This window comes from Stegodyphus dumicola, chromosome 1 (genome assembly GCF_044657685.1).
Source record: "Stegodyphus dumicola isolate Sdum_Otavi_A_Nest chromosome 1, ASM4465768v1".
Taxonomy (NCBI): Eukaryota; Metazoa; Arthropoda; class Arachnida; order Araneae; family Eresidae; genus Stegodyphus; species Stegodyphus dumicola.
In genome coordinates this window covers 11031979-11045757 of record NC_140768.1, presented here as the reverse complement: position 1 = coordinate 11045757, position 13779 = coordinate 11031979, and the positions used below count along the sequence as shown (strand labels likewise).

The 13779-nt window shown below is 33.7% G+C and overlaps 2 protein-coding genes across 12 annotated transcripts in view; one reads left to right on the top strand and one right to left on the bottom strand.

The window, feature by feature from the left end:
- The window catches only part of LOC118186075 (DNA repair protein XRCC1-like), a 101352-nt gene extending 97266 nt beyond the window's left edge, over positions 1-4086 (top strand). For 4 of the 5 annotated variants that reach the window (XM_035356081.2, XM_035356082.2, XM_035356079.2 and 1 more), the window contains exon 14: positions 3845-4086. In XM_035356081.2, the coding sequence (XP_035211972.1) occupies positions 3845-3958 (114 nt within the window). In that variant the 3' untranslated portion in view covers positions 3959-4086. The remainder of the gene's footprint in view (positions 1-3844) is intronic. The other variant, XR_004757706.2, reaches the window with a different exon arrangement.
- LOC118186077 (dopamine D2-like receptor) overlaps positions 4079-13779 on the bottom strand; it is a 766047-nt gene continuing 756346 nt past the window's right edge. For 5 of the 7 annotated variants that reach the window (XM_085812739.1, XM_085812725.1, XM_085812730.1 and 2 more), the window contains one exon: positions 10419-11424. In XM_085812739.1, coding sequence (XP_085668865.1) covers positions 11204-11424 — 221 coding nt within the window. In that variant the 3' untranslated portion in view covers positions 10419-11203. Of the gene's footprint in view, positions 4704-10418; positions 11425-13779 lie in introns of those variants that run through there. The other 2 variants (XM_085812755.1, XM_085812749.1) reach the window with 2 other exon arrangements.

Below are 13779 nucleotides of genomic sequence, written 5' to 3'. Positions count from 1 at the left end.
GCTCCTTTTTTGAAGTTGTTTTAGTTCATTCATTGTAAGTTCTTTACTGTGCTCCTGCACTAACTCATCCACATCCAGACCCATACTTTTACCCAGACATAACAATTTCTTCAACTAGCTGCACTAACCCTAGACTATTTCAACTATTCCACAGATTGAGAATTTGAAAACCTAAGTCAGGAATACACTCAGGCCACAATTTTTTCCATGCTGAATTGAGACTTCTTCCCAAACCTTATCAATGAGATTTAAACAATTTAGGATGTTGAGGTGATCCTTCCAAAATTCTCTGAGGGTCAGGCTTGTATTTTCGGTCACTTCAGAACTCTTTTGAAACAAGGCTTTTGTATACAGGTCATTAAAGTTTGAAACAACTTGCTGATCCATAGGAAGTCTAGTGGTGTTGGGAGGAAGAAACTTGACTTTTATGAACTGAAATTCCTTCAGCAAATCACATTTTTAAGCCCTAGAGGACGTGCACGAGCATTATCAAGGACGAACAAACTTGATTGGCAACTTATTTTCATAAAGGTATTTCTTCACTGAGGGACCAAAAACTTCATTGACCCACTTGATGAAAAATTGCTGTGTTACTTAGGCTTTGCTGTTGGCCTGCCACATCACATTCAGCTGGGTTTTCTGCACATTCCCCCTCTTGAAAACTCATGAATTTTCTGAGTGGTACACAAGCAGTGGCTTGATTTGAGTATCTCCTCTTGTGTAGGCACAAAACAAGAGGGTAAGGCTATCTTTCATTGGCTTGCAGCTAGGCAAAGATTTTTCTTCTTGCGTGAAGATTTCCCTCTTAGGCATTTTCTTCCAAAAAAAAAAGACTTTCATTACAATTAAACGCTTGCTGGAAAAGAAACTCCTCACTAGTAGTAAAATGGAGGAACTCTGGTGGAAATTTATCAGCAGTAGCTGTATCAGAGTTCACAGCCTCCCCGTGTCGCACAACACTGTGAACACCGGTTCTCTTTTAAAATTTTTTGAACCATCCAAGGCTTGCCTTAAATGTTATTTCATCTTCAATTGATGTATCTAGTATTCTTCAGAGAAAGTCCAATTACAGATTCTTAGCCTTAGTGCAAATGATAGCTTCTGACACCGAATTGCTTTTTAACTGCTTCTCGTTAATCCACACTACCAACAGCTTCTAGGAGTTTCAGATCATGCTTGGAAGTAACGGTAACTCCTTTGGCCATATCAAATTTCTTCCTTCTTCAGGATAGTGCAGATTGTCAATGTCGAACAGCCATAAGTCTTTGCCACTATCTGAGGCAACAATCTTCTTGGGAGACATTGTGAAATAATTATTTTCGCATTAAAAGTAAAAAACGATGAATTCACAAGCGCACAAACATGTAGATCAAAGAACACTGAGTGATCTGACTAAAGGATTCTCCCGAGTCGAGTCAGATCAGAAAACGCACCATGTATACCAACAACCTGGCTTGTTGCTCATTACTCGAGTCTGTGCTCGTATTTAGAGATACGATTTTGCTCATACTTTCCTCATTTCTCATATAGAGGTGCTCGTATCTCAAGGTTAAACTGTTTATATATATAATTTGTAAAGAAATACAATGGAAAAAAAAACTTTAATGACTTTGAAAATTTATTTAAAAAGATGTTTATCTTTCATAGGACTCAAAATGTAAAATCCTGTGCTTTCGCTTTTAAAGAATAAACTGGAAAACTATCTCATAGGAAATGTGCACTATAGGTCAGGATCTTTCTATGGAATCAATGATTCTCTTGCTTTATTTTTTTAATTATGCATTTTATTTACTTTTTCCAGTTTAATTAATTACAAATTCCAATTTAAATTTCCAAAATAGTACACATTTATGATCTAAACATTTTACATTTCTTAGGAGATAATTCTTCATTTATATATTCTCTTAATATATACATAGATTAGCCTAATTTTTAAATGGCAGTAGAGCAAGGAACAATTGCTGTACTTGTAATCTATAGTATAATAAAGTTTTAAAAGATGACAGACAATAAAATAATGAAAGTCACATTTTTTTTTTCAAAAAACTACAAATACTTGGGTTGTCTAAAAAGTATCTGACCTCATGCCAGGAAAAATATATTGCTCATGTGATGGGATTAGGACTCTTAATTTCATTCAAAGTAACCCCTTGCACCTCCACTAACATACCCCAATGACCTTTCCACTGCCAAAAACTGATGCTGATCTCTGCTGTTGTGGTCTGCATTATCTTTTCTGTACTCTCAAAACAGGATCCTTTCAATATCTTCAATTTTGGAGAAACTAGAAATTGCACGGAGCCATCTTTGAACAGTAGGGAGGTTGGTGAATGACTGGCGTTCCATGTTTTGCCAGGAAAGTCTGAATTAAGTGCAATGAATTTGCTGGAGCATTGCATGATACAGTGGCCAGTTTTTTGCTTTCCAGAGGTCTGGTCATTATTTGCCTGGAACTGCATCACAGAGTCGGCTGAGTACTTGATGATAGTACACTTTTGTCATTGTTTGTCCTTCCCCTGCACAAGTTCATGATGCAGAAGTCCATGAATATCAGACAACACAGCATGACCTTGATTTTGCTTCACCTCTGTCATGCTTTTTTCGGCATCGGGGGGGGGGATGCTTTCATTACGACTTTTGCTTTTGTTAAGGTTTGCCCATGACTTATCTCCAAGTATCATGGTCTCAGAAACTGATGATCAGCACTGGTACTGTGCAACCTAAAGAGAGAGTTCTTTCTATTCTGACGACAGCAGCTTCGGTACAAATTTTGCAGCTTCTTTTCACATGTTCAAATCAGTACGCAAAATTGCATTCTCAGAATTTTTACTAATTCCATCCTCTTTGGGAGTTTCTCATGCGGTCAAACAATAATCTACTTTTACCAGATTTTCCACCCTCTCCACTGATGTAAAGCCATTTTAAAATCAGTTGAATTGCTTCTTAGTTTATTTTACCACCATACCATCATCTTCAAACCACCTGCTTAATCTTTTCGCTTTGAGAAACATCAAATTTTTGACAAAATGTGATTTCAGTTATCTTGAGAGCAATCAAAAATCCTATGAAAATATATGACAAATTCTACTTGGTGTCAAGCAAGCAGTGACCGGCACACTCATATGGTGGAGACAAAATTCAAGCATGTCTGCTTACACTGTGCTTGGTGGGTCCGGCTTAGCATCATTACTTTTGGTGGGAGAATTCAAGGTTGGATACGTTTTAAACAGACCTCATAGAATAAAATAATTTTTTTCTGCTGCTTTAAATGGTATGTTAACTTTTCAATAACTAGTCTCTTTTGAGCTGTCTGTAATATTCTTGATCAGTCCATTTTTAAAAGCAATGGAATAATTACTTGAGATGATTGTGTTCATGATAGGAGTAACCAAAGAAAGATTGTACTGAGCACATTCAGCATTGTATTTCACCTTTTATAACCCATTTTTATTGTAATTTAAAAACGATAGTGGATACTGAATCAGTGAACACTGAAGTATAACTAAGCAACTTTAAGTAAAATAAATTTTAATCCTTAAATATTTAAAATTTTAATCCAGTCAGAATTTGTTTATCAAAAATACAATGATAAACAATTTTCATAATTTATTGCATATTTATAATCTTTTAAACAAATATGAATTTTTTGTATGTATGTAATTTGCATCTTATGATTAAATCTGAAAAGGATTAGATGATTGGGGTTTTTGTTTATAAATATTTCTGATACAAGGCTTATATATATATTTATGAATATGTGTCAGATATAAATGAAAATAATTTTTGTAGCATCTACAAAATTTAAACTATTCAGGACATATGCAATAGAACTTTTTATTTTTAGGCCCTTAATGAGAATGAAGATCTCATATTTGTAAAACCACAATGGATTTTCAAGTGTCATGAACAGGGAAAGCTTGTACCTTATCAGCCTTATATTGTCATTCCGGATACATAGAGGAAAATATTGGTAGAGTAATTAATTTAGTACATTTTCTGTTTATTACATTGTAAATACATTTTATTATAAAAAGTACTTGTACATTTTATATTGATGAATCTTTATTAAACATTTTGCAGCAAAAATGTGTTTGACCTATTTTCTACAGAGACTGTTTGCATATATATTAGACGACTTTGCTATAAAAAAGGCATATGCTTGGGAAAGAATTTTTTTTTTTTTTTTAATTTAACCACAACTATTATTCTTGAAAGTTTAAAGTATTGTCTTCTACTTGACAGTTTTGTTTTCATCCACAATGGCACTTTGATCGAAGCAATAGATGGAAGGCTATCTTTGTGCTCTTCCTGAAGTTATTCATATCTAGCTATTAAAAAACATTGTGAAATACATGGTTTTTCAATGTCTAAAACTACGATAGGTAATATTGTCAATAAGAAAGGAAAAAACATCATGTTTGGCTTCATGTGGAAAAATAGTTCTTAATACCTATGGAAGAAAAAAATGGAATGTTCTAAAGGTAAGAATTTATTATTGAAAGAAAAATCCATTAAGTCAAAGGACAGTTGATAAGAGTGCTAATCAAAATAAAACTAATCAATAGAACTAAATCAAAATAAAGCCAGCAACCACATGTCAAAAGGCACTGTCAATTTCTTGGAAAAAATGAAACAAAAAAATGGGTATCAAAGTCTTCACCCTTCACTCATATCCACTGGCAAATAGGCTAAAGAAATTGGCCCTGGTAGAAAAAAATATGTCAGCCTTAAGGCCCCATACGAAATCTCATTATACAGAATTATCATCATCATAAGAATTTTATTAAATAAATATATATGCAAATAAACTACAAACAATAAATAACAATGACTAAATAATTATATAAACAAAACAGTTGATTCATAATTAGAAATTTAAATATTTCTTAATTCCAGGTGCCTGAGCAAATATTTCTTCCATTATACCTTAAATTTTTGCTTTAGCCAAAATATCCTGCTCTATGTTCATCAATAGCAGTGACTCCAAATTAGCTTGCTTCATAGTACTCCGTAATCTACTTTTTACAACTTTTAATTTTGAAATAGCTATTTTGCATTCAACTTGCATTACAGATAGGGTGAGTGCAAACTTATAAGGAAAAAAAAAAAAAAAAAAAAAAAAAAAAAGACATTGGTGTATGCATTACTATATAAATTATATTTCAAGAATAATTTATCGTTGGATGAATGCTCATGAGCAGATAGAGACTTTCTCCTTTTGACTCAGTATCAGGTTCAAAATCATGATTTTTATTGAATTTTTTAGTATTTTCTGTTTAATTACTAGGTCCTGATATTCATCCTTAAGATTATCAAATTATTACACCTGCATAGTACCCTAATAATGTAGATAAATAGTCAAAAGTGTTCGGCAACAACACTTTTGACTATTTATGTTCGGCTTCGAAAAGTTTTTGGGATCGAGAAGTGATATGTCTTCATACAACATCCCATGCCCTTTAAACTTACTTTCCATAGATGAAATGGTGTTATCCATTATAAAATTAAAGACAGCAACTTCGATTTATTTGATAGGGCAATTGAAATTATAGTCAGACGATTCTTTGTCGTCCATTTGTTTCACTTTTCGGCATCTTCTAGCAGGTACCTCTTCTTCTATAATTATATCACAATCCAGCCTTTCTATTTTATTATTTCAATCCATTGCAAACTATTTTGATGCATTAACTATTAAATTGAAGTTTTTTGAAATGGCTTTTAATGAACTTGCAGCCTCCCTAACCATATTATATGCTAGGGTGTAGCCTTTAGATTAAGCCTTTAGATTGCAAATGAGTCGTTACTGGCTTAGTATATTTAAATATTTTCAAATATACCTGAACAGACAAAATTATTCTAAAAGTTGATACTTTATCCAGAATAGATTTTGCTATTTGTCATATCTGTGGATTTTGTATATCATAGGAAGATATACTTTTGAGTGAAAGTATTGATTCTACGTGTGTTCTCTCACGTGCAGGGCTGTCTCGGCGAGTCGTCTGTGTCGATTGGATCATTCGAGTTCCTTGATCGGCCAGAAATTACTCCGGGCATGTGCCCGGAGTTGATGTTCCTTGATCGCCGTGCCTGGTCGCCTGCCGACCCTATACCCCGCTGCTCATATCCCTATTAAATCTCTTAATCCCATGGATTTTTATGCATTTGGACTTATTAACGGATTGTCCAAATATAGACCTACAATTCTTCTTAGACTTTAGAAAGGTGTTCAAGGGGACTGGGATAAAATGCCTCTTTCAATACTACAAAAATCTTTAGTATTTTGGAAATTAAGATATAGAAAGATAGTGAACATTTAAACACAGAATTTTGGGTGAAATATTTCTATAAATACAGAGAAAATTGTCTAAAAAATGTGGGAACAGCCTCTGTAACTGTTATATTTAAATTTAGTAATTCTTTATTTTGCTTTAAAAAAAATAACTCAAGCATTACTGCAAGTCAGACATTTATAATTATGGTGCTCTGGAAGTAAATTTAAATAGCAGATCCTGATTTAGAAGGCCCTTTTGTAGGGTCATTATAAATTGGCAAAGCAAAATAATTTTTAAAAAAGTTTTTTTCCATGTTGACACTTTTCAAAAATACTTTTTACTTACTAGTACTTTTAACCCTTCAGCAGCTATAAGATTAAACAATTCTTTCTCCTCAACTATGCGTGATATGTCAGTGGCAGTGCGAATAGATGGCACTTTCCTCCCCCTCCCTAAATAATTTGTTATCATATTGAATGCCATGTGAATTTATAAAGATATTCTCATCAGGCTATACATGCTTAGAAGTGTGTTGCTATTATGGTATAGCAGCCAAGTGCATTTCTAAGTTTTTTTGGTTGAAATTAGAAATTTTTTACGTTTATACTCATTCAGTTCTCTGTGTTTCTTGTCCAGCACAGACAAAAGTCTTTTTTTAGCCTAGACGTGAAAATGTCAGTTGAAACAGTTAGTTGATTATCACCTCACAAACTGTTGGAATAAAGACATTCCATCTAGCAGTACTGCAACTATACTAAAAAACAACTGGAATAAAGGCTACCTCTGAGCGAGCAAAGAAGTTATCTTTTTAAAAGGAAAAATATACATACGAGGGTTGGAACTTTAATATTGGCAACACAGCTGACAAAACGCTACGCAACAAAACCAAAGAATATCACGTATACCACACGTAAACTACATACCTACCTTACCTCTCAGCAAAAAGACTCGTCCTGCCTACGTCACGCACATGCGGAGTGACACGAAGAACGAATCCTTGTATTAGCTTGCGGTCTAAAGTAAGTGTTGTCAGGATGTTTTCAAAACAAGAACAACAATGTTGGATAAAAATTCAATGTGCCAGAGGTCGTACAGCACGACAGTGTTATCAAGGGCTTCAAGAGGCTTGCGGTCTGCATTGCCCTACAGAACCGTAGCAAGATGGGTGAAAGCATTCAATGAAGGACGCCAAAACGTGGCAGACATGCTGCGGCCAGGTTGTCGGAGTGTCAGCGATGCAGACGTGCAAGCTGTTGCCGCACTAATGGACAGTGATCGCCACCAGACGATTCGTCAGCTGGCTGGACAAACAGGATTAGCGCATACGACTGTGCTGCACATTCTGAAGGAATGCCCGTCCATGAGAAAAAATGCTTCACGATGGGTTCCACATCAATTGACGGAAATGCAGAAATGGCTACGATACGATGCTGCCTGAACCCACCTGGAGAGCTATGAGTGCAAAGGAGATGCTATTTTATGCCGTATCATTACGCTGGATGAGACTTGGGCCCGATCGTACCAGCCAGAACTGAAACGCCAATCAAACGAATGGTGTCATCACGGGTCACCATGACATTTGAAATTTCGTCAGAACCCCAGCAATGTGAAAGTTATGGTGATTCTCGTGTACGACTGTGATGGTGTCATCCTAACGCATACCGTTCCCCCACAGCAGACCGTCACTGCGCAGTATTACTGTTAATTTTGGGAGCACAATTTCCGACCAGCTTTGAGAAAAAAACGGCGACACTTTCTGCAGAACGCTCCTCTCATTTTGCATGACAATGCTCGGCCGCATGCAACACAAGCTGTGACTGATTTGTTCAAGCGATGGGGCTGTGAAGTGCTTTACCATCCACCATACTCCCCAGATCTAAGACTATGACTTAATTCCTAAGATGAAGGAACCACTTCGTGGCACTTGCTTCCAAACTGTTCCTGAGATTCTTGCGGCAGTAGACTGGTCCATTCAAACTATCAACAAAACAGGCGCTGCTACAGGTATTCTGCGACTTCCACATAGTTGGAAACGGGTTGTGCACAATGCTGGCGACTATATTGACAGACTGAAAGTTTCTCATTTCTAGCTATAACACACAATTAAAATATATAGCCAAAAAAATGCTTGAAAAAAATTTGCCTTGGGCAAAAATCTAATTGTTAATTGGATCATGTTCATTAACATTTAGGCAGAAATTTGTAATGCGAACTATGTTCATTTAGGCCCATAGCAGTGCAAAAATGGAATTCAAGCTGAGCTCACTGATGACCATCAAAAGTTTAATGAAGTTAAATATTTTAGTTTTTATTACCTTTATGTAGCACAGTGTGATACTTCACAGTTCTTGGTGTTTTGTTATTTGTTAAAATCGTTAACAATAAATCTGCTCTCTTTTCTCATTGTTTTGTAAAAACAATGTTTCCAGTTGATTTCTGAGCAATAAAATGTTTGAGTTATTGTATATCCAAGAAATTTTTAGAGGCAAGCTGCGAGATCGCATTGTATTGCCTTGGCAAATATTTGAGATATGACTGCAAACTTGAGTTTTTTTCTTGGATCTTCAAAAAAGGTGTTACATTTCCGACTTTTAATTGACCACTTTAAAGTGCATGTGAGAATATAATGCTTAAAACTAATAAGGATTTTAAAAAAGTGTCTGTGATGCTGGCAAAAAATATTCTTTATAAAAAAGATGAAGAAATTGAAAATAATAATGAATTGTAACATAGTAATGGTGGAAGTGGGGGTTGACAGATACCTGTCAAATTTCTCTTAACAAAAGCAAAGCTTAGCAATATGGTGATTCATGTTCTATAGTTCTGTTGAATCTAATAATCCAATTCAGATCAAATTAATAGTGCAGTAAAAAAAAAAAAAAAAAAAAAAAAAAATTGTTGTATAAAATAAACAAAACTTAAAAAGATAAAATTTGCTTGTTGAATTACAGAGTTTTAGATATTTCTGAAGAAATTCTACAAAATAGAACAAGCGAACTTGGCAAATATGAGATATAGTTTGATCAAATTTATCTTTTATCCACCAGATATCAGAGAGAAACATAATACTCGTATAAAGTTTGTATACTATAAATAGACATGTCAAGTGAACTTTAACATGAAACGATCAAAAGTTAGAAAAAACTTTAATTTTAAAATTCAAAGTTTGTTCATTAGGTAGCTACAAATGCAAAAATAAGATGAAAAGAAACATGTCTAGATGAGAACAAAAGTCTTCCAGATGCTTCTGACCAAAGAATAAGAGACCTCTGATGTTGTCAGTTGATGGAAGCATTAATGAGAAACTACTAAGCATGAAGTTTTTTAAAGGCTAAGAGAAAACAGATTAGCATTCAGATTATTAATTAAACAGAGTTTTATAAATATGAAAACTTCCAGAAAACCTAATTAACCCAAATTTTGTTGATAAAAATTAGAAAAATTTAATTTTCTAATTAACATTGACTTACTTTTAGAGTCCTTTGTTTTTAAATAATTAAAAGGTCTTACCATCTGTGAACCCTTATTTCTTACTTAATATTTTCATACTTTTTTTATTATTGGCATATTTTTTAGATGGAAAAAAATTATATTGCAGTCATAACTCAATTCCCCCCATCCAAATCCAGGAATTTCAAACCTTTAAATATGTTTTTCCTGCAAACAATTAATTTACAAACGCTCTGGTTTGGCATTGTGCTGATGATTGAGCCTAAAAAAATTTGAAATTTTAGCATGAAAGGCATTTTTGGTTTTAAAGTTTCTTTAATAAGTTATGTACGTATTTAAAAATTAGGCAAAAATCATTCATGAGGTATGCTGCTATATATTTGTATGCTAGTTCTGACTAGTATGGTTGATTAGTAAACTTTCTAATTCATTTAATTGCTAATATGCTTTCATTTTAGTATGGGTACTATCCAAGATTTGAATTTGCTTTTATAAATGGTATATAGTACATAAAAATATAAGTGAGCATTTTTTTATTTTTATCATTTAAAAATTTTTTATTCACATTGTAAAAACGATGAAAATGTTAGAATAAATTTAACTCAATTAGATTTCTTAGAAACCAAATTTATGAAATCTGTTCATAGATGAAATACTTTCATAGGTGAACTTTCATAGATGAAAGAATTATTCAAAAACATTTAAAACTTTATTTAAATTGTGGCACCACTGTTCGGAGACATAAATAACATGACAATTTAATATAATTTCAAACATTAGAATAATTTTTAGAGTGTTTCACAATGGACTGTAGATACACACCGGAAATACTTTGCAATAATATTTTGCTCGTAAAATTAAGTATGTGGGAATGATACAGTATTAAATTAGAATAAAGGTCAATTACAAAACATTTGTTAGGCTTGTTGGAAATTTAATTATTTCTCTTCAAATAGCTGGTAGACCAAGGACCTTTTTCTAAACACTGTGAGTATTCTAAGTATCTAGACATTTATTATTTTTTTTTTTTATCATTTCATGTATATCATTTCACTCATACTTCTTAACATTTACAAACAATGATATGAGGAATTGTACACAACAATTACTTTTCAGGACAAAAGTCAAATTTTGTAGAAATATGAACAACTTTACATATTACGTAATGTTGAAATCCATAAGTGTATTCCACTTTCGTGTTTTTTCTTCTGCCTTTAGTCAGAGTGTGTCATTAAATATTAACTTATGCACAAAAATGTTAATAAGGGCTTTGATATATGACCCTGTATATATTGCTTATTGTGATTAAGTATAGCAAAAATATATAAATCTTGGAGCAGAACTTGAATAAAAATGAGACTATGAAATAATATTAGAATTTGTTTTCACAGTATATCTGTTGCTTTCAGTTCGAAAATTTGGTAAATATTCAACTGTAATATCTGGTGTTTGTTGAGAAAAAGTATGAAATAATTTTAATTTCATTTGCAAGGTTCAAGTAATAGTTTTTTGAATGCTTTACGGAATTCCATGTTAAAAATGGTGTAAATGACAGGATTAACACAGCTGTTTATGTAACCCAACCAAGTCGTTAGTAGAAAAGCTGTCACACCGGGTCGGCATGAATCGCTCTGGAGTTTAATGCAGATTGCATCTAGAATATTGCAAGTGAAGAATGGCACCCAGCATATCAAGAAAACGCCTAAAAAATGTTAAAATAATCATTTCAGTTATACATGGAATTTTAATAATAACTGAAAGTAAATAATATAAAAGGTTTGTTAGTGAGTGAACTCGATCTTTGAGTATAAGTAGTTATAAAAAAAAAGGAGTTCTGCAAAATGGGTTCTCTTGTATGGGAAATGCAGTCATCCTGTAAAAGAGGCAGCAAGGCAGTATACATTATGTTTTCCTATTCGTTCTCATCCTACTGCAACTATTGCCATCGATGTTGCTCACCTGCTTATAGAAATAAATAGTACTGTAAATCATTCGCATTCAGGTCGGCCAGCACTTGCAGATATAGTATATGTACAACCAGTAGACATCCTGGCCTGAGTTAGCTCATCCACATAGCAATATATGGTATGGTCATGTATGGAAAATTGTGCATGAGTTGTGAATGCAATACAGTACAAAGTCTAATCCGGACATCCATTATCCGGAATGACCTATAATCCGGACCTCAAAGCCATAAACTTTTTTTTTTGTATGCTTTACGCATGTACGTTTAGCACGAAAAACGAAGCAACTTAAACAACTTACATTGAACGAAATGTTTAATAAAGTAAACAAATAAATAAAGCTTTTTTTTTTGTAAATTTTGGTACCCTTTAGATCATAATTGCTCTTTATTTCATAAATTATGGTTTCATATTTTTAATTGTATATAATTTCTGCATGCCATCTTAGCAGATTTAAATTGATGATCTATAATCTGGAATCGCCGAAGTCCCGACGAGTCCGGATTACAGACTTTGTACTGTACTAATGTCAGGACTGCCAGTAAGAGTTTTTAGAGATGACACAACTGGGGCAACGTTGGATGTACAGCAAGATTTCTTGGCTAATACATGAACTTACCAGGTAAATTTAGACTGGAGTGGAGTATTAGACCGGCACAGCTAGCATTGTCAAGCACTTGAAATGGCAGCAAGAAGTCCGTCATCAGATGCATTAATTCTTCAAGTCTGACATGAGATTTGGATCATTTGCCTTCTAAACCATATATTCTACAATGGAACAGGATGAATGTACTTGGAGCTACTGCAAACCACATTTAACTGGTTTCCGAAATGACTCGTCATCTGCGATCTTTGTGGGTTTAGCATGATGGTGCTCTACCACATTAGCTGGCACTAGTATGAAGCTTCATGTTGAGCAATTTTTGGCACAGGATTTATCAGCTTTTTGAGGTAATGTGTTGTTACCAAGGTCACCTGACCTAACTCGTTAGATTTCTTGTGGGGCTAAGTGAAAAACATGGTGGACAGTTTACCATTATGATATTATGTATCCATAAACCCATATTACACCTGAAATGCTGCACAGCATCTAAAAAGAGGTTCTAGCTTGAAGATGTGTATAACTGCTAATGGCAGACTTATCAAGCATGTTCAAATATTAAGACTTGTATTTTCTAATTCTAGAAAATTATTTTGCATCTGCTTCTTTTATAATGTCCTAATGCTTTACTAAATTTTACAATGATAACATGTACTAGTTTCATTAGTAAATTCACATCTGCTTTAAAATTTCGCACATTACAAGTATGATATGCAGGTTTATCAAATAATGATAGATCAATATTTTAAAGGTTCTGTTTAAATTACTAGTATTTACTTTAAACTTTCACACATGTACAATTATGCTATTATTTATGCAGGTTATCAGATAATGACAGGTAGCATTTTAGAGGTTCTGTTGAAATTACTGGTATACAGTGTAATTTCATACAAAATTAGTGATGTTATACACATCTGCTGCCGACATTTCTCGCTCCATCTCCATAGCGTTATACATTACGATCGCTAAAACTCCAAACTAACTATAGGGATGCTGCCGTATATCTCACAAAGGAACACTTTCTTTCATTAGACCCAATGTCCACATCTTTGGCATTCTGCACTGAAAAGTTATTCCACTGTTAAAGGGTCCCTGTATATATTTTCAAAATTTCTTGCTGTATGTATGGTAAATCAAGTATGGTAAAATAGCATCAAATATAAGTAGCACATATTACACTATAATGCATTTAATTAGCACAATATTATAACTTTTTTGTTTTTGATTCTGAAAGCTTCTGATAAGTAACTGTATTTTTCTGCTAGAAAAGGAACCCATATTGGTCTCTTTCTTTGTCTCTTTTTGGCATAGACTGGTACTTTTGAGCCTGCTGGAATAATAATAAACTAGACCTCATGACAGTCTAACCTGAGAACATATACATGGCTAGAATGACCTTTTCACATTGTTCAAGGTATTCATGTGCACTAAACTGTCCGCAGATGTTCAATTCCTTCTATTCCCTCCACATCTGGTGACTTCTTGATAAAAC